General features: G+C 37.7%; 1 protein-coding gene across 10 annotated transcripts in view; it reads left to right on the top strand.

Annotated features, from left to right (window-relative positions):
* Positions 1–20,432, top strand: part of USP7 (ubiquitin specific peptidase 7) — a 145,284-nt gene extending 124,852 nt beyond the window's left edge. For all 10 annotated transcript variants that reach the window (XM_039491151.1, XM_039491153.1, XM_039491154.1 and 7 more), the window contains 15 exons: positions 260–361; positions 1,187–1,292; positions 1,734–1,826; positions 3,122–3,189; positions 5,780–5,880; positions 7,245–7,398; positions 8,289–8,356; positions 10,578–10,686; positions 10,782–10,859; positions 11,286–11,386; positions 11,993–12,092; positions 13,071–13,190; positions 15,790–15,861; positions 16,215–16,305; positions 19,061–20,432. In XM_039491151.1, the coding sequence (XP_039347085.1) occupies positions 260–361; positions 1,187–1,292; positions 1,734–1,826; positions 3,122–3,189; positions 5,780–5,880; positions 7,245–7,398; positions 8,289–8,356; positions 10,578–10,686; positions 10,782–10,859; positions 11,286–11,386; positions 11,993–12,092; positions 13,071–13,190; positions 15,790–15,861; positions 16,215–16,305; positions 19,061–19,167 (1,470 nt within the window). In that variant the 3' untranslated portion in view covers positions 19,168–20,432. The remainder of the gene's footprint in view (positions 1–259; positions 362–1,186; positions 1,293–1,733; positions 1,827–3,121; positions 3,190–5,779; positions 5,881–7,244; positions 7,399–8,288; positions 8,357–10,577; positions 10,687–10,781; positions 10,860–11,285; positions 11,387–11,992; positions 12,093–13,070; positions 13,191–15,789; positions 15,862–16,214; positions 16,306–19,060) is intronic.
* Positions 20,433–21,300: the final 868 nt, after the last annotated feature.

Below are 21,300 nucleotides of genomic sequence, written 5' to 3'. Positions count from 1 at the left end.
GTGATGCAGCATGAGGAATGAGAGTACATGTGCGGGTCTAATGGACACTGCTACTGAAGTTCTCCGATCAGCAGTGCAGGGAGGCAAGCACACCTACAGTGGAGCACCCATAGTGACACACATAGTTACTGCACAAGGTGAGTAACTTCTTACTGTTATAGTTTGAATATTTGTACACTGACTAGTTTTGACTGGTTTTATTAAAGTATTTTAATTTTTTTTATTATGTTCTTATATTTTTAACTTTCTTTTAACTTAGGGATTTCCACAGGATCAAATACGGTTGTGGCCGATGCAAGCTAGAAGTAATGGAACTAAACGACCAGCGATGTTAGATAATGAAGCGGATGGCAATAAAACTGTAAATATTTAATAATAGGGGAAAAGTTAATTCTAAATCTGTCTCATTTACAGTTCCAACAGTAAAGATGTGGCCTCGGGACATCAAAATCTTAAGTGTTGGAAACTAACCTATGTCCCCTGTAACACCATAGAAAAACTTGTGAAATCTGGGACTAGTGTACAGTAGCCCTTGATTTAGAGTAGATTTGAGATTTGGTGGATTGATTTTGAGATTTGGAAGATCTAAATCTTTTTACTATAATGAAAGGAGACACAATCATTATTCATCTGTCACTGACACTAACATTTAAATTTTACTACATAATATAAAATGTAAGGGCAAATATGTTATGAATTCCCTGAATGCTTTAGAAACTTCATAAAATAAAGTGTTGCATATAAATATCAATAAAATTAGGGATATGAAAAATTGTACTAGCCCCTGTGTTAAGTTTATTCTTAATTTTTGTTCTTTCTAGTATAAGGGACATGGATGGAAATAAAATATTTTTAAACATACAAGAGAATTCATTTTAAGTAAAATTCTGTGCTGTTTAAAACTTGTGTAACTTTTAAAAAACACACATCAAAAGCAATATTTGATATTGTTTTGCTTACTTCAGCAAGCTGGTGGAGGATTGCATAAAATCTTTAACTCTCACCAACATAGCTAAAAATGAGGGACTTTTCCCAACACTCTAGGATTCCTTATAAGTTCTTGTTTTGTTTTAATTTAAATTATGCAGTTTGACCACTCCACTAAGTTTTCTGCCTATATGAAACTCATCTAAAGTCATTTTTTGTTCATCTTGTGTTTTGTATATTCTGCTTCCTAAACAAACAGATGATTGAGCTCAGTGACAATGAAAATCCATGGACAATATTCCTGGAAACAGTAGATCCAGAGATGGCAGCTACTGGGGCAACATTACCCAAGTTTGATAAAGATCGTAAGTATATATGCTAAAATTTCAGAAAATACAAAATCTCTTATTCTATATGTGCCTGAAAATCACTGAGTGCTCCTTCTTTGGCGCTCACTCTGCCTGATGCATAGGATATCTGTCAGACTGTGGCTCTCAGTATAGTTTGATCACCTGACCTCATTTTGTGTTGTCCTCTTCCAGGGTGGAGAGACTGGGATTTCAGATGTTCTAGAATGAATAAAATTCATTTAATCAGCTGTGTGGGGGTTATTTGGCTTCAATATTTAAAAAGTATTTTAAGGAAATTATCTTGTTACCAGGTTACATGTTTTCTTATTAATTAAAGACATTGTTTTGTGACTACTGTGGCCTTGAGCATGAAAATAGAAATTACAGTTAGGTAATCTTCAGATGTGCTCAAATTATGGCTTTACTTCAGATTATTTTTTGTTTCTTAACTTGCAGATGATGTAATGTTGTTTCTGAAGATGTATGATCCAAAGACTCGGAGTTTGAATTACTGTGGACATATCTACACACCTATATCCTGTAAAATACGTAAGTCTTTAAGCTCTTGTTGAGCTGTAATATAATATGATCAATTATATAAATATAACATTTTGCATTTAATGTTAGTTATACTGTTGAAAGCGAAATTCAGGAAATACAAAAATGAAGGCTTTTACAGCAGCATTAACCTGTCTGTTAGGCGTGCATAATATTTTTTATTCCTGTGTTTGTGATAAATGTATAATTCGGTATATTTTTAAAAGTGTGGCATGAAATATGCAAGGTTTGCAACGTGGTTGCAGGAACCTTAACATTTCTATTTCCTAACTTAAATTTAACTGGGAAGCCTTAATGGCTCATTAATATAGCTTAATAGCCTTTTTTTTTTTAAGAGAGAAAATTGTTTTTGCTCAATAACTGTAGAATTTAAATGTCCCCAGCGAGGCTTTGGAGTTTACATGTCATTGAAATGAATGGGGTGGGGGAATTGTGAGTTCCATCTTTGCTGCTGAGATTTAGCTGTAGACAGTTATCTGCAAGGCTGGGTTAATGGGGCAGCAGTCTATTGATTTTTGTATTGGGCTAGCTGTATCTTTCTAATTTTATTTAAAAATTTAGGATTTACAGTGTGTTGGTGACTACAGCAAATGTTGCAGAATCATCCTAAAGTCTCAGGATCTGCTTTTCCCACTTTCTTTCTTATTCCTGAATGTTACAGTTTGTGTTCTTGCCAAGTGTTCTGCTGCAACATTTTGCAAAATGACCTTAGGCAAATTGTCCCAGCAGCAGCTGCAGCCCCTATGCCTGTCTGGTTAGACTGTGTGTGTAAAGTTCTAGTGCACCTCACTCCTATGTGACATCATAAAGAGGGTGGAGCCTCATTAAGCTCCACAGAAAAACCTTAGCGGATGTGCACTGAACGTGTTCAGAAGTGATACTCGGATTTCTTATTGTTAATAATATCTCTGTCCATAAGCAAAGCAAATGTTGCTCTACATTAACAGTAACTTACATGCAAAATGTTATGCATAAAACTTTTTGGTTTTGCTCTAGCTCTGTTTATTTTTTGTGTGTGGTTAAAATTATGGCATTATTTTACACTAGCAGAATTGAGATGGCTGTGCAAAATTTCCTCAGATTTAAAAATAAATAAATAAATCTCCTTTTGGGTTAAACCTAAGGATAGGAAGTTTCAATTTAAAGGAGAAATTTGTCATAAAGTTGGACATCTGAAAACTTGGAGCGTTATAATGGAACCTTTTTGCAACCTTAATTATAGCTTTTGCTTCTATATAGCGAAAGCTATAACGTACTTCACACTTCTTTTTTTTTTTTTCCAATAGGTGACTTGCTTCCAGTTATGTGTGAGAGAGCAGGATTTCCCCAAGAAACTAACCTTATCCTCTATGAGGTTTGGATTGATTATTATTCCTACAATAAATCTAGGTTTGTGTGTCATTAGCAAGTTTTTCTCTAAGGAAAAACTGCAATGTATATAAAGGATTTTAACCATGACATATAAATACAAAGAACATGTCACTAACATAACATTTTAAATGAGAAAAAAAATAATTTTAGATATTACATTTAGACAAGAAACCATCACAACACACAAAGCCAACTGAGGCTTAGGTCCTACTGGAAACTCTGAAAATCAGTCAGTTTGAGTGCTTGTAAGGTTAATTTTATAACTAAAAAAAAAAAAATTAATAGCTAACTTTGATTACAAACAGTTGGTTTAACAGTGAAATTTAATCAGCCACATGAGGTTAGCCACCTCTTGTTGATTAGGTACAATGCTGTGTCACCAAGAGACAAGTTTCACTGAGATAAAATGATGCCATTCACTGAATGGAAATACTCAGTGATATCAGTGTTCCTGAACTATTGAAAATTAATTTATAATATGCATCTGATTATGTATTTTTATTTTAATAAATACTTGTTAGCTCTCTGTGCTATTCAAAAAATCATTACCGTTTCCTTTAATCTGGAGCTGAATACACAGAAACTCAGTTTCTGAACACTTGCTCTGACACTTGCTCCAATATTAAAAGTCAAAATCCTTTATAAGATTTTGTTTATTTTTTGCATCAGCGTGACTAATAAATTAGCCACAAAACTCTAAGAACATAAGATCGGCTGTACCGAGTCAGACCAAAGGTCCATCTAGCCCAGTATCTGTCTACCGACAGTGGCCAATGCCAAGTGCCCCAGAGGGAGTGAACCTAACAGGCAATGATCAAGTGATCTTTCTCCTGCCATCCATCTCCATCCTCTGACGAACAGAGGCTAGGGACACCATTCTTACCCATCCTGGCTAATAGCCATTTATGGACTTAGCCACCATGAATTTATCCAGTTCCCGTTTAAACATTGTTATAGTCCTAGCCTTCACAACATCCTCAGGTGTAAGGAGTTCCACAAGTTGACTGTGCGCTGCGTGAAGAAGAACTTCCTTTTATTTGTTTTTCAATCTGCTGCCTATTAATTTAATTTGGTGACCCCTAGTTCTTGTATTGTTAAACTCTCTCAAGGTTGTTAGCATTCCTCCTCCTCTAGGACTGGCTGTTAGTTATTATTTGGCTGCAGATTCTAGCAGATATTTTAAAGTAACAAACTTTACAGCTTGTGCATCCTACAGTTAACTAACAGAGCTTTCACTGTTAAAGATGTTGTGCCCAGCAACGTTTGGTTAATCTGCTGTACCCCCAAAAGCTATGGCTTTGAAGTTTTTGAATACTTGGGCATAAGAGAATATCATTGGAATTCTAACTTTAAAATCAATAATCAAAAACACCATTAGTAATTTGTGACTAAAAAGTCCAACCCTTTAAAACTTCTGCTTGCACAGTCTGAGGTAAGGAAAACTTTTAAACTCAAAAAAATACAGTTATCTTCATGGAAGTCCTGGGTGAGCCACTCTCTGTGCTGTTAGCACTAAATCCATGCATGTTCCCCAAGTCACCATGATAGCACAGCTGTTGGCTGCTAGAAGGGCTGGCCTGCGGCTTCCAGTGCCTGACCCTCTGCTCGTGAATCTGCAGTGACCTGTCTCCAGCTGTGGGGAGGGAATGCTGCATCCTCTCCTGCCTCCACCACACTATATGAGGCAGCAGGCAACGAGTGAGAGCTCCCACAGCCTTTCACCAAAGTGTAGGAGCAATACATGTTTATAACAACTTTAAATTGCCCTATTGGGATTTGAATCTGCAGTGAGGCCCTTGCTACAGTAGGAATGAGGCTCTAATGCCACTAGGTGCCTGCTTTGCTAGGAGCCACACTGCTCTCACCGGTGGTTCCTGGGGCATGTACAGAATTCCGTACTAACAGGCAGAACTGCTACCAGGGAACTTCCATATATACAGTCACTTCCAAATTAAACTTATAAAAGCTCTTTCTTTCAAATAGTATGGGTGAGGACCACAAAAGATTCTGCTACCTGTTCCTTTAAACGAAGATTTATATTCCAGTAAACAACTCACAATATGTGTGTATTATAGTTATTTAAATAGTGTGTATTTAATACTCTGGGGGCTTTCCACACCTTTTGAAAAGGAGAGGGCAGCCTGTTATAGTGTGAATCAGTTGCACCTTGCCAAAAACAAATTAGTATTAATTGGGTTCCATTACTATTCTGAAAGTTGCGTGATTTGAAAAATAAGTCTTGGAGCATTGGAGAATTTTGAATTGGGGCTGGCTATTGAGGTGGTTTGATGGACTATATAAAACATTTTAAAATTGATTCAATTTAACTAAAAGAGAATCTAGTGCAAATTTCATGGGTAAAGTAGAAATAGTAAACTCTATTGTGAACAGTGAAGTTTGTAAATGAAATATAATTTGAATTTAAAAAAATCAAAATTCACCCCCCCATTCATTTAAATTTAGATTGAAAAAGGAAAAGAGTCATCTTCCATTACAATATTTTTGCAGCTGTGAGGGTTTCTTATTTTGTCATTTATTTCTTCTAATTGTTTTCCCTATTGTTTTTACTGCAGGAAGTTAAACCGAATTTAACAGAGAGAATTCAAGACTATGATGTATCTCTTGATAAGGCTCTTGATGAACTCATGGATGGTGACATCATAGTGTTTCAGAAGTATGTGTTTTGAAGGGATGGTTATAATCATGGTTACATCACCTGGTTCACTTAAATTTAAGTGGAGCAAGATTTTCTATTTAGCAGTTTTAACAATGATTTTCAAATGTTGAGAAGCATAGTTGCTTAATGGCAGACATAGTCAGCAGTACCAACTTACTGGTTTGGAGGGGCGGGGGAATTAAACTATTCAGAATATTAAACTGTCACTCATAAGATTTAAAAATGCCTCTTCACCCTGAATTAGAAAACCAATAAATACTGAAGTAGATCTTCACATTGTGATAATGTTAAGATCTGTGTTCAGCAGGTAGTCTAAATTCTGCAGCTTTGCCCTTGGAGCCTCCGTAACTGAAATACTATACTGCAGAGCCTAGCTGTAATTCTAGTCTAAGTCTCTGTGTTATAACTTCAGCCTAAAACTAAGCTGTCTCCCTTTTCCTCTTACTCATGTTCCTTTACTAGTCACACATTGGCCTACAGTGATGACATGCTTCTGACTTAACTGAGCACATGTTCAAATAATAAGGATGTTGGTGCTTATTGGAGGTTTCTCCAAGGCAAAGGGAGAACTCCTGCAGCTTATATCCAGTAAAGGGATCTTACTTAAGTTTGTCAGGGCTATAAATCAGAATTTCTGTGCTCTTACTCCTGATGGTCACACCCAACTGTGTTGCTCTGTTTCTCTCCATGGGCTGACAGTGGGTGGAAGCCAGCTAGTCTATCTTCAGCACTCTTACCCCAGATTATGTGAGATGAATGTATTTCTCATGTCATGCCTTGGAACTCGCATTCCCTGTTGACCCAGTTGGTGTTATGCACCTTTGGCTGGCTGCTGACTTCTGGGTAAGTGCACAGCTTGTACACTGGTGCTATTGCTCTGCCAAGAAGATAGGGGTACCAGTCAGTAGTGACCCATACTAATGTCTATACACATTTCACATCTGTGGTTCAAGGGATGCTATTGTACATCCAGCCATTGTGCGAAGTGACTAATAAAAACCTTCCATGAGAATGTAAGATGTTTTCAGCAATGTAGTAAAGGTATGTGGTAGCATACCGGGGAGGGAAGGGGGAACCAGTGCCATTAGACTGTGCTCTGAAACAAATGGAGTCAACATGCTGCCAAATAAGTACGTATGGTGTGCAAATGTGTTAGAAGTCCTTGTACAGGACGTATATATTCAAAAGGTATGAATCACAGCTGACAATTACAATGCTGGTGTGTACAAATGGTGGATCCTTAAAGGTTTCCTAACTTCATTTCTGTATTTCTCAGTAATATTTCTGATTTACTGTAGAACATGTTTAACACCCCTAACTGCTTGTATGATGTAGATGGTACAATTTGCCTGCTTTTGTAGGGACGACCCAGAAAATGATAACAGTGAACTGCCAACAGCAAAAGAATACTTCAGAGACCTTTACCACCGTGTTGATGTCATTTTCTGTGATAAAACTATCCCCAATGATCCCGGATTTGTTGTTACTTTGTCCAATAGAATGAATTACTTTCAGGTATGTATTCCCCTCTATTTTGTTTCCTCTCCTTTTGTTTTCCCATTCTCAGCCGTGTGGGGGCGTGTTATATGATAAAATCAGGTTCAGATTAATTAGTAGGTCAAGATACCACTGTTTGGATGAAATGTTCTTAGACGAAGTTCTTCAGGGCCTGAGCTGTGCTTTCATTTCTGTTTTTTCACCTAGCACATTGTGTGTTCTATTAGAAACAATCCCAGTCTCCTTTTCATACTTTCTACCTTGCCTTTTTAATGTTTTCATTGAAGAGCCACTTACTGCTCACAGAAAATTTTAAATATATTTAGATAGTCTGCCTATGTTAACACAACTTCAGTTGTTTCCTTTCCAGAGTGTTTTCCTTTTTATTACTAATAACGGTTGTATGAAAGCAAGAACTTCCTTCTTTAAAACGCTATTCTGCTTTGAAAAGTGACTTTCTAAAAATGACATAGTAGGATTGCTTACATTCCGAGAATGACTTCCAAATAAAATTTTCTCATATACAAGAAAAAGATGTTTTGTTTTTAGACTGTTTTCCCCATCAATCTTGGGATCTAAAAGTCTGCTGTGTTTTCAGATTTTTTTGTATCATCACCAGTAATAAGATTCAGCCAAATTATGCCTTCATGTATACCTATGCAACCTAATTTTCCTACAAGGTGTTAATGGGCCTAGAATCTTCAAGAACTGGTGATTGCCACCCATTTAATATATCAAATACATCCACTCTTGGACTCTGTCACTGTTAATGTAGTTAGTATGTATTATATGTCTCTGACTGGATTATTGGAACGTAATATGGAGGTAGTATTAAGCATAACCCTAGACAAAGCAGTGTCATAAATGATTTGTTCTTTAGAAGTTTTAAAAAGCTTTTATTTCTACAGGTTGCGAAGACTGTCGCACAAAGACTTAATACAGACCCAATGCTACTACAGTTTTTCAAGTCCCAAGGGTAAGATGAGTTCCTGTAAACATAACTTTTTAGTTTAGCTTTGTCATTATTTACATGAATATCTTTAAACTAATTTTAAATCATTTAAAACTAACAGATTAGAGTTAGATTGTCATTTAATAGCTTTTTCCATATTGCCACAAAATTAATTTTTTGCCTAGTTAAATTTTATTTCAGCTAACATCACCAAATATATCTTTTCAAGAACTTTATAAAACGTGCATTTAATTCCATATTGTGAGCACTGTGTTTTACATTATCAACCAAACTGATATGTGAAGAGACCATTAACCTAGGTGATAGGTATACTGTTAATTCACTGCTGCACAAAACACTCAGGCAGCAGATATCTCTCTGGGCTCACATAGGTTTTGAATGCATCACTTTGCAGCAAGTTCAAAGAATTATGTTGACTGGCTTTAAGGGGAATCCTTCATTTAAAGGATGATAGCCACAGTGGACAGTTTTATATCGAGGTAATGGAGAAATGGCATTCAAGAAGAAAGACTACAAGCTAAATTAAATTGCAAGTTTGCATTTCTAAAGTTGACATATTAGTGATTTTTTTTTTATTCTACTGAATTGACGCAGATACTGAGGGTTTTTTTAAATACTTTCATATAGCACTCTTTGAACACTGAGTTGAATATGCCTTTCTGGGAAAGGTAGTCTATATACAAAACCAATTAAAAGTATTTTTCCTTAATTACATCTAATACTATTATATATTAGGGTTTCTTGGGCTCATTTCAAATGGATACTTGTGCATTTTAAGTGGCAAAATATATCACTGGATTGTAGTGGAAGTAAGCCTTAACCAAGTGTTAGAGCGGCCTTCCCTCCTGAGTCTGTCTGGTGGGGGGAAAGAATCAGATGAGGAATGATAGACACAAACCAATGGGATGAGGAATCAAAGTAGCAGAAGAGGAAGTTAAGGAAATCACACTTATGCTCTTTCATTGGTGGAAGAGGATCAATGGAAAGCGTGGGGAGGTCTAGGTCCATGGGTGGATGTCTCAGGACAATGTAGTAGAAGCTAAGTGTGCCAAGAAAGAAGAGGATGTGGCTTATCTCAAAGTGAGACACATTTTTAGTGGGAAATGGGCTGTCTCTTGGAGATCTGGGAATGATGAGTGAGTACCAAGGAGGAAATGAGCATTCGTGGGATAGAGCCCTTCTCTGTTCTGAAGGGGGTGCACACAAGATAAGAGCATCAGCAGCCACTCTCACCATTGATGCTGGTATGTCAGTGCATTGTTTCCAAACACAACTGTAAAACTGTTGTCTGTCAACAAAAAACTATGGCATAACATGACAAAGAACAGCACATTAGTGGTTATTCCTGTGGTGTATATGGGCCCATAACCACCGTTGCCAGATTTTTCGCGGTAAATAAGCACCCCGACTTTCACAGTAAGCCAAAAATCAAGCAAATCCCATTTTAAAACAAACCAATCCCGAAGAACCCCAGCATTCTGTGTGACTAGATTTCCCCGGTGTGTAGTCTGGGACTATGGTGAGCCCGCTGTGCACCCCTGAATCTCCCCCACATGCCCCTGCTTGCCAGGAGCTGATTAAAAAACAGAAGCAACAAGCTACAGTAAACTACAAGCCAAAAACTAGCCAACAAGCAACTCACATTTTTTTCATGGGGTTTGGCATGTCTGCCCATAAACTGTGACAGGCAGAGAAATTATGCCCTAGTTCTTACTCTTGCAAATGTAAGTTATAGTTCTTTAAAATTAAATATCTTCCTTGATACTCAAGGATCATGTACCTGGTTTTAGTACCCACTATAGCTTTTTATAGATTCTATACTGTTTTCACTGGGAAATGTTATGTTTTTGGTTTTTTTCCTATGCCTCCACAAATTAAGCCTCTAGAAATGACAGCAAGTATAGGAACTGCTGCATTAACTTATTCCAAGTATTGGAGGAACCTCTATCTGCCTTTGCATAAAGATTAAAAAAAACAAAAACAAAAAAACTCCCATTGAAAGTTACTGAGAATTGTGCTTCTCGATCTCTTATGGGCATTTGAAAATCTCCCCTTAAATCACTGTGAATATAGTGCTGCATAGGTTGGGCATGCCAGTTTCATACCAAGATGAAATTCTATAAATTTGAGTGCTGGAAGTTAAATTTATTTTGCATTCTTAACAGACGTTTACTTTGTGATGATGGATTATGAAGTGATATTTATATGTTGTTTTCTTGTATAGTTATAGGGATGGCCCAGGTAATCCTCTTAGACATAATTATGAAGGTACTTTAAGAGATCTCCTGCAGTTCTTCAAACCTAGACAACCTAAAAAACTTTATTATCAGCAGGTATGAGTCCTTATTTATACCACTGTGCTTTTGTGATTTTGTTGCCTTTACAAGTATGTCTAAAGTGTATCTGTTTTTTGTTTTTTTTCCCCTAGCTTAAAATGAAAATTACTGACTTTGAAAACAGGAGAAGTTTTAAGTGCATATGGCTAAATAGCCAATTTAGGGAAGAGGTTAGTACAATATTAGCCACGACACTGGATTCATTGTAATTTCTTTTCCCATAAGCCATTGGATAGTATTGTGATAACATGTTGCATCTTATATAATGTTGACTTTTAAGGATTAAACCAAAAACATAAGATTTGTTATGTGTTTTGGTTTTTTTTAGTAATTGTACCTCTTTGAAATTTCCATTAAGAAGAAAAGTTGCATCCATTGCTTTCTGGGCAGTGTCCTGAAAATGTTATGTGGCTTCCATAGTACTGTTTCTAGGAAAGAGAATTAAAAAAAAAACAAAAACTTGTTTTTATGTACACATCAGTGATCATTATCTTTTGAGCAAGGTCTAGTAATAAGTCAGATTTCAGTGTTTTCCGTGCTTTGGTTTCAGTTTCTCTATTCATTGATTGTCTCATTTTAAATATTGTGTTGTAAAGGAAATAACACTATATCCAGATAAACATGGGTGTGTACGGGACCTGTTAGAAGAATGTAAAAAAGCAGTAGAACTGTGTGAGAAAGGTTCGGGAAAACTAAGGTAAGTAGAAAAGGTAGCTAAAGAAAACAGTTATTTTAAAATATAGATCAATGGATATGACAGTGTGGATTTCACCTAACTGAACAATTTTATGATTTAAAGTACAGTGAAAAATCAAATGCATGTTAACATAGTCTGTCACTGTGGGTTTAAAAACTGTTAAGGGCTTTAGAGCTCTTAGTTTTTGGAATATCTGCAAGTATAATTATGAGCTAAATTCGTTAAAAAAAATTCTTATGCCACTTCCTAGAATTAAATCCTAGCGACACTTAACATTCATAGATTTCAACTGCAAATTCAGACAAATTACAACCATTTATTGCATTATCCAACAGTTCATGCCATTAATTTTCCAAAAATAAAGACTGTCATATAACTTGGAGAGACTTCAGAAGATAATTTAAATAAACATCTGTTGGCTTATGCTGCAGATACACTCACTATTCAGGACTGAGTTTACTGCTTAATTATTCTAAAGAAGGAATACTTTTTTAAAATAACTATTCAATATTAATATTTAATTCTGGATATAGTAATATGTTAAAGATTTAGTAGAGGCATGTTGCATTGATTTTTAATTATTTTCCTATTCATTTTGGTTTTAAGGCTTCTAGAAATTGTAAGCTACAAAATAATTGGTGTCCATCAGGAAGATGAGCTGTTAGAGTGTTTATCACCAGCAACAAGTCGAACATTTCGAATAGAGGTAAATGTTTTATGGTTTGTTTTTTGTTGTTGTTTTTGCTCATTAAAGAAACATGAGGCACTTGTTTTTGAGAGGGCTGTGTTCTCCAAATAGTAATTATCCATCCTTAGATTCTGATGTTCAAATATTATGACCATTTGAATGGACTAGCTAACTGACTTTTTTTTTTTTTTTTTTTTTGGAGAATCCCTCTAAAATAGTAAAACCTAGTTTCTCCTTCACTTCAGAATAGCTTGAAGATCTTGATCTTGTAACAATTCCACTCTTACAATAACATTTGAGCATAAAATGTTAACAGGAAATGAAAGCTTGCAAGGAGCTGTCTGTGAGGAAATTGCCTCCTCAGCAGTAATTCCAAGATTGACATAGGGGCTTATATTGTATATTTTTATGTGTAGGCCATATTTTCCAATAAGAAAATAAGTCTGTTTGGGCCTGCATACTTTATTCCTTTCCTTCTTAATTAAGGTTGGATTTTTAAGTCAAATGAGATAGTGTGACTTTTCTCAAGATTTGCATTCAGTGCGGCAAACTTTTTTTTTTTTAACTTTAAATAATTTAAGCATTGAGAACTTTGCTTACATCAGAACTCATAAGTAGAAAATGAAATTAAGCTGTTGATACAAATTTGTATTGCAAGGAAGCAGGAAAGAGAGCATTGCGTTATTACTCTGGCAGCCACTTACTAGCAGTTCATGAGCAAATCAGTGCTCCTGAGGACTTCTGGCTTCTGCTGTCAGTTAAAGAAAAATGGCAAATAACAGAAGTCCATTAGAAATAGGGCCACTTCCATATCATGTCAAACAAAAGCTATTTTCAGAAGGAATGGTAAAAAGAAAGGACAACATAAGTATGTTGTAGGTCAAATTGTTACTTGTGTAAAGACCATTAGTCAGTGATGCTTTCTGATATTTCATGCTAAGTTAAAACTGCCACAATAAACATTATCGTGATCACCGGTTTTATATCTTAATATAGGAAATCCCTCTGGACCAGGTAGATATAGATAAGGAAAATGAGATGCTAATCACAGTAGCACATTTCCACAAAGAGGTTTTTGGGACATTTGGAATTCCATTCTTGCTGAGAATACACCAGGTACAGCATGTTTCTGTTGTTCCTCTGTGGTGGTATTTACATAACATTTCTTGAACTTTCTATATGAACAAATGTGTGATAGGTGTCAATTTATGTATTAGAGCATCACCTCTATAGAAATGCTTCTCAGAACTATTCTATTCTGACATTTGTTTTCCATCTGTTCTGAACTACGGAAGAAAATTCAAGTGGAATGGTGGTCTTGTGACTAAGTCAATGAACTGGGATTGAGCAGTTCTTGCTTTTTTCACAGACTCCCTATGTGACCCTGGTCAGGTCACTTAATATCTCTGTGCCTCAGTTCCCCATTTGTAAAAATAGAGAGCCTTCCTCTCTTGCCTATGGTTATTTTAATGTTGTATATTTGAATTTAATATACAATATGTATAATATTGCCTCGCCTCTGTTTAGATTGCAGTATTTCTGAGGCGGTGACTGTCTTCCTGTGTGTAGTGCCAAACATAATGAGACCCTGATATCAGTTGGGGCACAATTGTAATTAAAATATTCCTTGTGGCTTGAAATTTCTCATGGTTAGTGTTTGCCTAACGGTTAATTTTTTGGTTAATATGAAGAAAATTGGCTCTTTTTTTTAGTGTTGGCTGTGAAAAATGAAAACTTTTAACTTTCTACAAGCCTTGTTCCAACATACCTTCATAGCATGTTACCTCAAATGGCTTGTTTTTAACACTTAGCATACACTTTATTTTCAAGGACAATGAACCCTTGCAAGATTCAAAATTCTAACCCAGTTGTTTTCAAAGTTAGCATCTTTTTGTTGTTGTTCTTATATGCCAGTTCAGACAAAGATTATCTAGTTTTGTAGTATTTTTGGACCCAGAAATGTGTGTATTGCCACAGAATTCAGAGAGACTAGTTATGTGTATCCATATTTGTGACTAGTGCCAAATAAACCTTTAGTACTATTTTTAAGGGAGACCACTTGTTTTGTTTTTTCCTGTTCTTAATGACTGACTTTTGAATGATCCTTTTCTTTTGGTGTTTTCCACTATATCATCTTTTGTGTGTTTATAAAATAACACAAGGCAGAGGTACTTAATTTCAAAGATAATGCTAGCTGAGGGCAAAAATTCACAGGTTAAAGGGATTTAAAATGACAATGTTCTAGAGAAGATATTTCCATTTTCTTAGAACACTATTTTTCTTCTGGTTGCAATATTTCTCACTTGTATCTTGGCCTTAGCCTGATTTACACACATGTCAAAAGTTGTGCAAACACATTTAAACAAGGATTTGATTAAATTAGGAACAATTTGCATACAAGCCACTGATGAACCCAGTGTGAATTGAAAATGTAGATTTCACTTACTACTATGTCATAGTACGGGGTGGGCAAACTTTTTGGGCCGAGGGCCACATCTGAGTGGGGAAGTTGTATGCAGGGCAGGGGGTTGGGGTGCTGGAGGGAGTGCAGGGTGTGGGAGGAGGTGCGGTGTGCAGGAAGGGGCTCAGGGCAAGGGATTGGGGCAGAGGAGGGGTGCAGAGTGTATGAGGGGGCTATGGAAAGGAGGTTGGGGTGCAGGAGGGGCTTTGGGCCGGGGTGAAGGAGGGGTGTGGACTGCGGGAGGGGGCTCAGGGCAGGGGTTGAGGTACAGGAGAGGTGTGGGGTGCAACAGGAGGCTCAGGGCAGGGGTTGGGGTGCATAGGAGTGCAGGGTGCAGCAGGAAGCTCAGAGCAGGGGTTGGGGTGCTGGAGGGTGTGGGATGTGGCAGGGGCTCAGGGCAGGGGTTGGGGTGTGCAGGGGCCCAGGGCAGGGGTTGGGGTGCAGGAGGGTGCGGGGTGCAGCAGGGGGCTATGGGCAGGGGGCTGGGATGCAAGAGGGGTGTGGGGTGTACAAGGGGGCTCAGGGCAGGGGGTTGGGATGCACAGGGGTGCAGCAGGGGGCTGTGGGCAGGGGGTTGGGATGCAGGAGGGGAGTGGGGTGTACAAGGGGGCTCAGGGCAGGGGGTTGGGGTGCAGCAGGGGGCTATGGGCAGGGGGTTGGAGTGCAGGAGGAGTGCGGGATGTACAAGGGGGCTCAGGGCAGGGAGTTGGGGTGTGAGGTGCAGCAGGGGGTTCAGGGCAGGGAGTTGGGGGGCGGCGTACAGGAGGGGTTCGGGCTCCGGCCCGGTGCCGCTTACCTCAAGCGGCTTCAGGGTGGCAGCGGCGTGCACCAGGGCCAGGGCAGGCTCCCTGCCTGCCCCGGCCCCAGCCCCAGCCCCAGCCCCATGCCGCTCCCGGAAGCGCTGCAGCCCTTGGGGGAAGGGGAGGTGTGCACTGCCCTTGCTGTGCCTCCAGGTACCAGGTTCCCCGTTCCCAGCCAACGGGAGCTGCGCGGGGCGGTGCCTGGAGGCAAGGGCAACGCAAGGAGGCTGCAGGGACGTGGTGCCGGAACCAGCCCACAGGCCGTAGTTTGCCCACCTCTGTCATAGTAGGTGGTACTGAAATTTCTGTAATAGTTTCTGGAAATAACTGGATAATTTATGTAATTGTACTGCAGTGCAGGATTTGGCAGGAAAATCACAACAGTCACTATCCAATTTCTCTTTATAATGATTTAAATTATATTTTTTGATATCTACTGTTAAAAAATTATTAGGGTGAACACTTCAGAGAGGTGATGAAGCGGATTCAAACAATGCTGGACATCCAAGAAAAAGAATTTGAAAAGGTAACATCATGTTGGGGAGAGTTCATATTGCAGTTTATGGATCCTGAGTTCAAAATAAAAAAAAGCTCTAATACAATGTACTTAAGGATTATAGAGCAGCTGTTTTACCATAAGAGACTCAGTATAGATCAAATACTATTGAGTTTTCATCAGATTATGGGATGGGGGCAGGAAAAAGGTGCCATGTGGGAATGTTGGAAATAATACTTTATAGGGTTTCCCCTTCCTTTGTTTGGAATATGTGCCACTTCAGATTAATACGCTTTCTGCATTACTATACCAAATATAGATAGCTGAAAAAACTGTAGAGTTTTATTTCTATCTAGAATCTTAACAGTTTGTTCCTTTTGAAGTTTAAGTTTGCCATTGTAATGATGGGCCGACACCAGTACCTAAATGAAGATGAGTATGAAGTGAACTTGAAAGATTTTGAGCCCCAACCCGGTGAGTAGCTGGTTAATTTGACTCTATTGTTTTAAATTGCAGCAGTTACTCTGCCATTTATTACTTATGCAGTGGTCCCTGACTCAGGAAATAAAAAGGTACATTAGTGTCCACACACAATATGCTTTATGTAGTTCACTCGTGTATCTGTATATAAATATAAAATGTATATGTACACTGTGTTGTGTTAGCTTGGGAGAATACATATTTGCATTCTTAATGTATATATACCCACACACACTTACAGAACCACTTATTATTCCCCATGAGTCAAATAAAGCGTGTGCTCCTAAGTGGCTGAGTACTATTGAACACACACGCGCACACACACAACATATTGTACAAGAGAAGAAAGCTGCAATGTAAGCTAAAAGCTTTGCTGTATTGCTAATCTGACTCTAGTTCGTATAAATATTTGGTTTCTTCATTTTTATTGGAGTAACGTACATATGTAATATTGCTGTCTAGTACAAAACTCCATTCTTATAAACCTCTTAATTTTAAGACTCCCCCAAAGGTGGTTGAACTCAGATTCTTCTCATCCACTTGTTGTAAGAGAGACCATAATACAGGTTCAGTGAAGGTGAAATCAAACCGGAACAGAGCGTTAACTAGGGATATTGTATAGATATACTTTAAGAGCTGAGTACTGTGCTGAAATGTAACCTAATCTGTACTTGTCTGTGTACCCTGTTCACCATGTTCTTTACTTGACTAATGCTTAGCGCTCCATTCACCATGCTTGCACAGAGAGAAGCAGAGCCAATACACTCTGTGGGCTTTTTACCCAGGGAAAAGCAAGCAGTGTTTGTACCACAGCCTTCTCTTAGGGGTCCCACTAGGAAAGGGTAGCTTTGAATCTACAATTGAAGTTGCAGTGTAAGCTGTATTGGATCAATGAATGTGTTCCCTGGCCTTGCTACCCATTTTTATGGACCTCTCTTCTCTCTCAATGAAGATGCTACTGCACAACGAGAGAGCTTCTCCTGTCAGCATAGTTAATCCACCTCCACAAGAGGTGGCAGCTGTGATGACGGGAGAAGCCTTCCCATTGACATAGCGCTGTCTACACTGGGGTTAGATTGGTGTACCTGTGTTACTCAAGGTTGTGGATTTTTAACACCCCTGAGTGATGTAGTTAAATCAATGTAAATTTATAGTGTAGACCTGGCCTGAGATGTAGCCAATGTGTAGACTTTAACGCACGCTAAACAGGTCAAGTTAAACCTTTATCCTAGACTTTGATTGGACCAGTTTTGCACATGTGTAGACAAGGCACAGCTATTAAATAGGCTTTTAAAACGTGTTAGCTAGCATTCTAACACCACACCTTTAAATCCTAGTCTAGACAAGACCTAAAAAAGAATACACCTCTATCTCGCTATAACGCTGTCCTCGGGAGCCAAAACATCTTACCGCGTTATAGGTGAAACCGCGTTATATCGAACTTGATTTGATCCCCCGGAGCTCTGCTTTACCGCGTTATATCTGAATTCGTGTTATATCGGGTGGCGTTATATCGGGGTAGAGGTGTACTAGTTTCCTGTCGTTAATCAGTGTTAAGTAGTGTTATGGTGTGCAATGATATCTCTTTAAAAGGCATTGGTGACATCTGTTTTTATAATGCACTGTCCATTATGCCAAGATGAAAGAAAATTTACTTTTTCAATGGGGAAAATTTATCCAAAGTGCATGCACACAAATCTTCTAGAAGAAAAAGGTCAAGTATTTCACACTTCAGTCATCACAGTTGGCTAATTTGAATCCAGTGTCAGGTCCTTGTTGCTGTAGGGTTTTTAAGCTACTGTCTTCTTCATTTCACTCCAAAGAACATTTGATGCATTGTGGACACCTTTCAGGGAACTCTCTTCCATTTGTAAGAAATATAGAGACAGTGTTCTAAAGATATTACAGTGCATAATGAAAACTAACCATTGGCAACACAAAATATTGAATTGGACAGCTGACAACATTCCTGTATTTTTAATGCTTTCAAAATGTTTGTAAACTTTTTTGGATGACTAAAATCAGGGGCTCAGTTGCATAATTTATTCAAAAATTCCAACTGAAGAGTTAATTGATGTGAGTGTACTTCAATGCTATTAAATCTAGGGGCTTGTCTTTACTACCGTGCTACATTAGCACTGCTGTAGCATGTCTGGTGAAGATGCACTACATCGACGGGAGAGTGTTTCCTTGCTTACATAGCACGGTATAGACACCGCTCTAAGTCGATGTAACTTGCATTACTTGGCGGGTGGCTTTTTCATACCCCTGAGCGACATAAGTTAGCTGTAGTGTAGACAAGCCCCAAGTAAATCACATGGCATGAATAACCTAAAATACAGTAATAATAAAGTAAAGCCTCCGATACTTGGTATTCCTAGATGGTAGTTTTCTCTTCAAAACAGACCCAACGTTTCTTTTATTCAGAGAGCTATGAAAGCTGATGCATTCAGACTCATGTCTTTGGGCATCAAGTAGTATGCAATTTTTCATTTTTAGCATATTGTCTGTAAAATTGTGATAGCAACAGCTAAGTAGTGTGTATGTATCCAGTAGATCCAAGGACACAGTTTAGGGTATTAGTGGAAATGCAGTGGTTGCTATGAAAACATTCTACAGACTTCTGGAGTGCTTCAGTTATGTAAGATTCAGGCTGTTCCATGTAAGGGCATGCAAATATTTTGTGCAAATGTAAGATTGCTACTGTGTCTTAAAAGCTTATTTGGGTTTTTTTTCTTCCCTCTTCTAGGCAACATGTCTCATCCAAGGCCATGGCTAGGGCTTGACCATTTCAATAAAGCCCCAAAGAGAAGTCGCTACACTTACCTTGAAAAAGCTATTAAAATCCATAACTGACTTACCCAACCAGTTTGTTCAAGGCAAGGGACAAATATCAGTGTGTGTGTGCACCTTTTTAACAACAGTAGAACTTTGGTACACGTGCACTATATCTGAAGTCTTCAGCAAGAGGATTTGCTGCTGATGTTAATTTTATTTTGTTGAGGCTGTTCAGTTTGGCTTCTCTGTATCTATTGACTGCCCTTTTTGAGCAAAATGAAGGTGTTTTTATAAAGCTTGGATGCCAATGAGAGTTATTTTATGGTAAACGTAATGCAAGGCAATTGTCAGCATAATGAGGGAAGAGTTTAGTAGAACAGTTGACATTGGCAAAATATTTGTCTGTAGTACGTTTATAGATGGCATAAGCTGTCTGGCTGCCCTTCCTGGTGTGGTATTCCCCATCACTGCAGCTAGTAAGTCTTATGTTTAGACTCACATCAGATTTATTTCCTTCAGTTATACTTTAAATGACATTTTTGTGCATTTGTAAATGCAAAAAAACTCACATCATCAATAAATAGCAATCTCTACTTCATTGTGTACATTGTTGGCACTTATTCGGGATTTTTGTCTCCTCCAGCTTCATAGGATCCTTTTTTAATAAACTAGTTCCTATGTTGTTCTGTCGCTACCGTGCATCCCATTTTGCCAAGTGGATGCTCTGGGTCCTAGAAGATATTTGGGTATTTTTATTAAATTTAAAAACATTAACAAATACCATTGAGGATTACTATGCTGCCTTTTGACAAATAGAATGACACTCAGAGTTGGCAAAAGCAGGTGAAAGGATTATAAATATAATTAATTTAGTTAACATGGGAAGAGATGGGGGGAAAAACACAAGAAATAGCCTTTCAGCACAGAGGGCATGCTCACTAGTGTTTAGTAAGCTGTTGACTTTGTAAAAAACAAAAACAAAAAACGGAAAAAAATAAAATAAAAAAATGAAATTGTATATTTAATGAACATGTACAATTTAACACTTGGAGGTTAATTTTGTTGGGTGAGTCTGCAAGTGAATTTCACTGATGTTGATACTCATTGTGTGTAGTTTTATTTCAGTCCCCAGACTGCTTCCTTTTATTTTGGAGCTAATGCCAGCTGAGTGTCTAGTTTTGAGTGCAGTACAAATAGAATCAGCAATTCACACTTATAATTTTACATTCTTTTCCAGTACTTTATTTTGTTTCTGTAGCCGCAGTGTACAACAACTCTTCCTGTATATTGCCTTTTTTGCTGGAAAATGTTGTATGTTGAATAAAATTTTCTATAAAATTTTACTTCGATGAGTGATGACGTGGAGGTTGAAGAAGATTTCTACTCTCCTTGGAAGTACAGTTTTCATTTATATTAAGGTTTTACTGAGATGTATTTTTTTTTCCAGTATTGCCAATGTATATCCCTGGGTTTGGTTGGTTTGGGAGTGGTCTGGGAGGGATTGTTTTGTTTTGTGAATTTTTTTGATTGTTTTTTTTTTTTGTTGGTGTTTTGCCTCTAACTAGTCACATTCGAGCTTAGGAAATAAAAGGTTTTCCAGGAGGGAACCATGTACAAATAAGATGAATGAAAAAAATATTTTACTAGTTTGTTTGTAAAGCTGTAGTAGAGTCTTTGTAGTAGACTTGACTCTGCCTGCCTTGTACAAAACTTTTGTGGTCCAGATTCTCAAATCTAATATTATAAATGGTGTAAAGTAAAATCTGGAGTCTCTAAAGGTAAGCTCTCAATAGATTTATAGATTATTGCTGTAATGTGTTCCTTGTATTCATAATCAAAACCATTCTTAGAAGCTTACTTTATTAGACCTGTCAATAAACATTTAATAGGGGTTATATACGTGATGGCCTTTATAATTTTTTTCTGAAATTGATTATGGTTGTTGTCAAAAACAGCAGGAGTGTTTGGTTTTTAACTAAATCTATAGAGGGGTTTCCGCACTCTATTTCAGTTTTAAAATTAATTTAATTTCTTGCTTCTGGTTTTAAATATTCCTGTAGTGGGAGATTTGTTTTTGTAATTGTATGTTGTATTGCTTTTAATTATGTTTATTTCCAATCAAGGTAAACCCAAGTTTATATTAGTTTTGTCCTCTGCTTTATCCATTTCAGATGGATAAAAGTGGTTTAAGTAGCATGCCTTGAGTGAGTA

This window comes from Mauremys reevesii, linkage group 10 (assembly GCF_016161935.1).
Source record: "Mauremys reevesii isolate NIE-2019 linkage group 10, ASM1616193v1, whole genome shotgun sequence".
In the NCBI taxonomy this organism is placed as follows: domain Eukaryota; kingdom Metazoa; phylum Chordata; order Testudines; family Geoemydidae; genus Mauremys; species Mauremys reevesii.
This window is presented reverse-complemented; position numbering and strand designations above follow the sequence as displayed.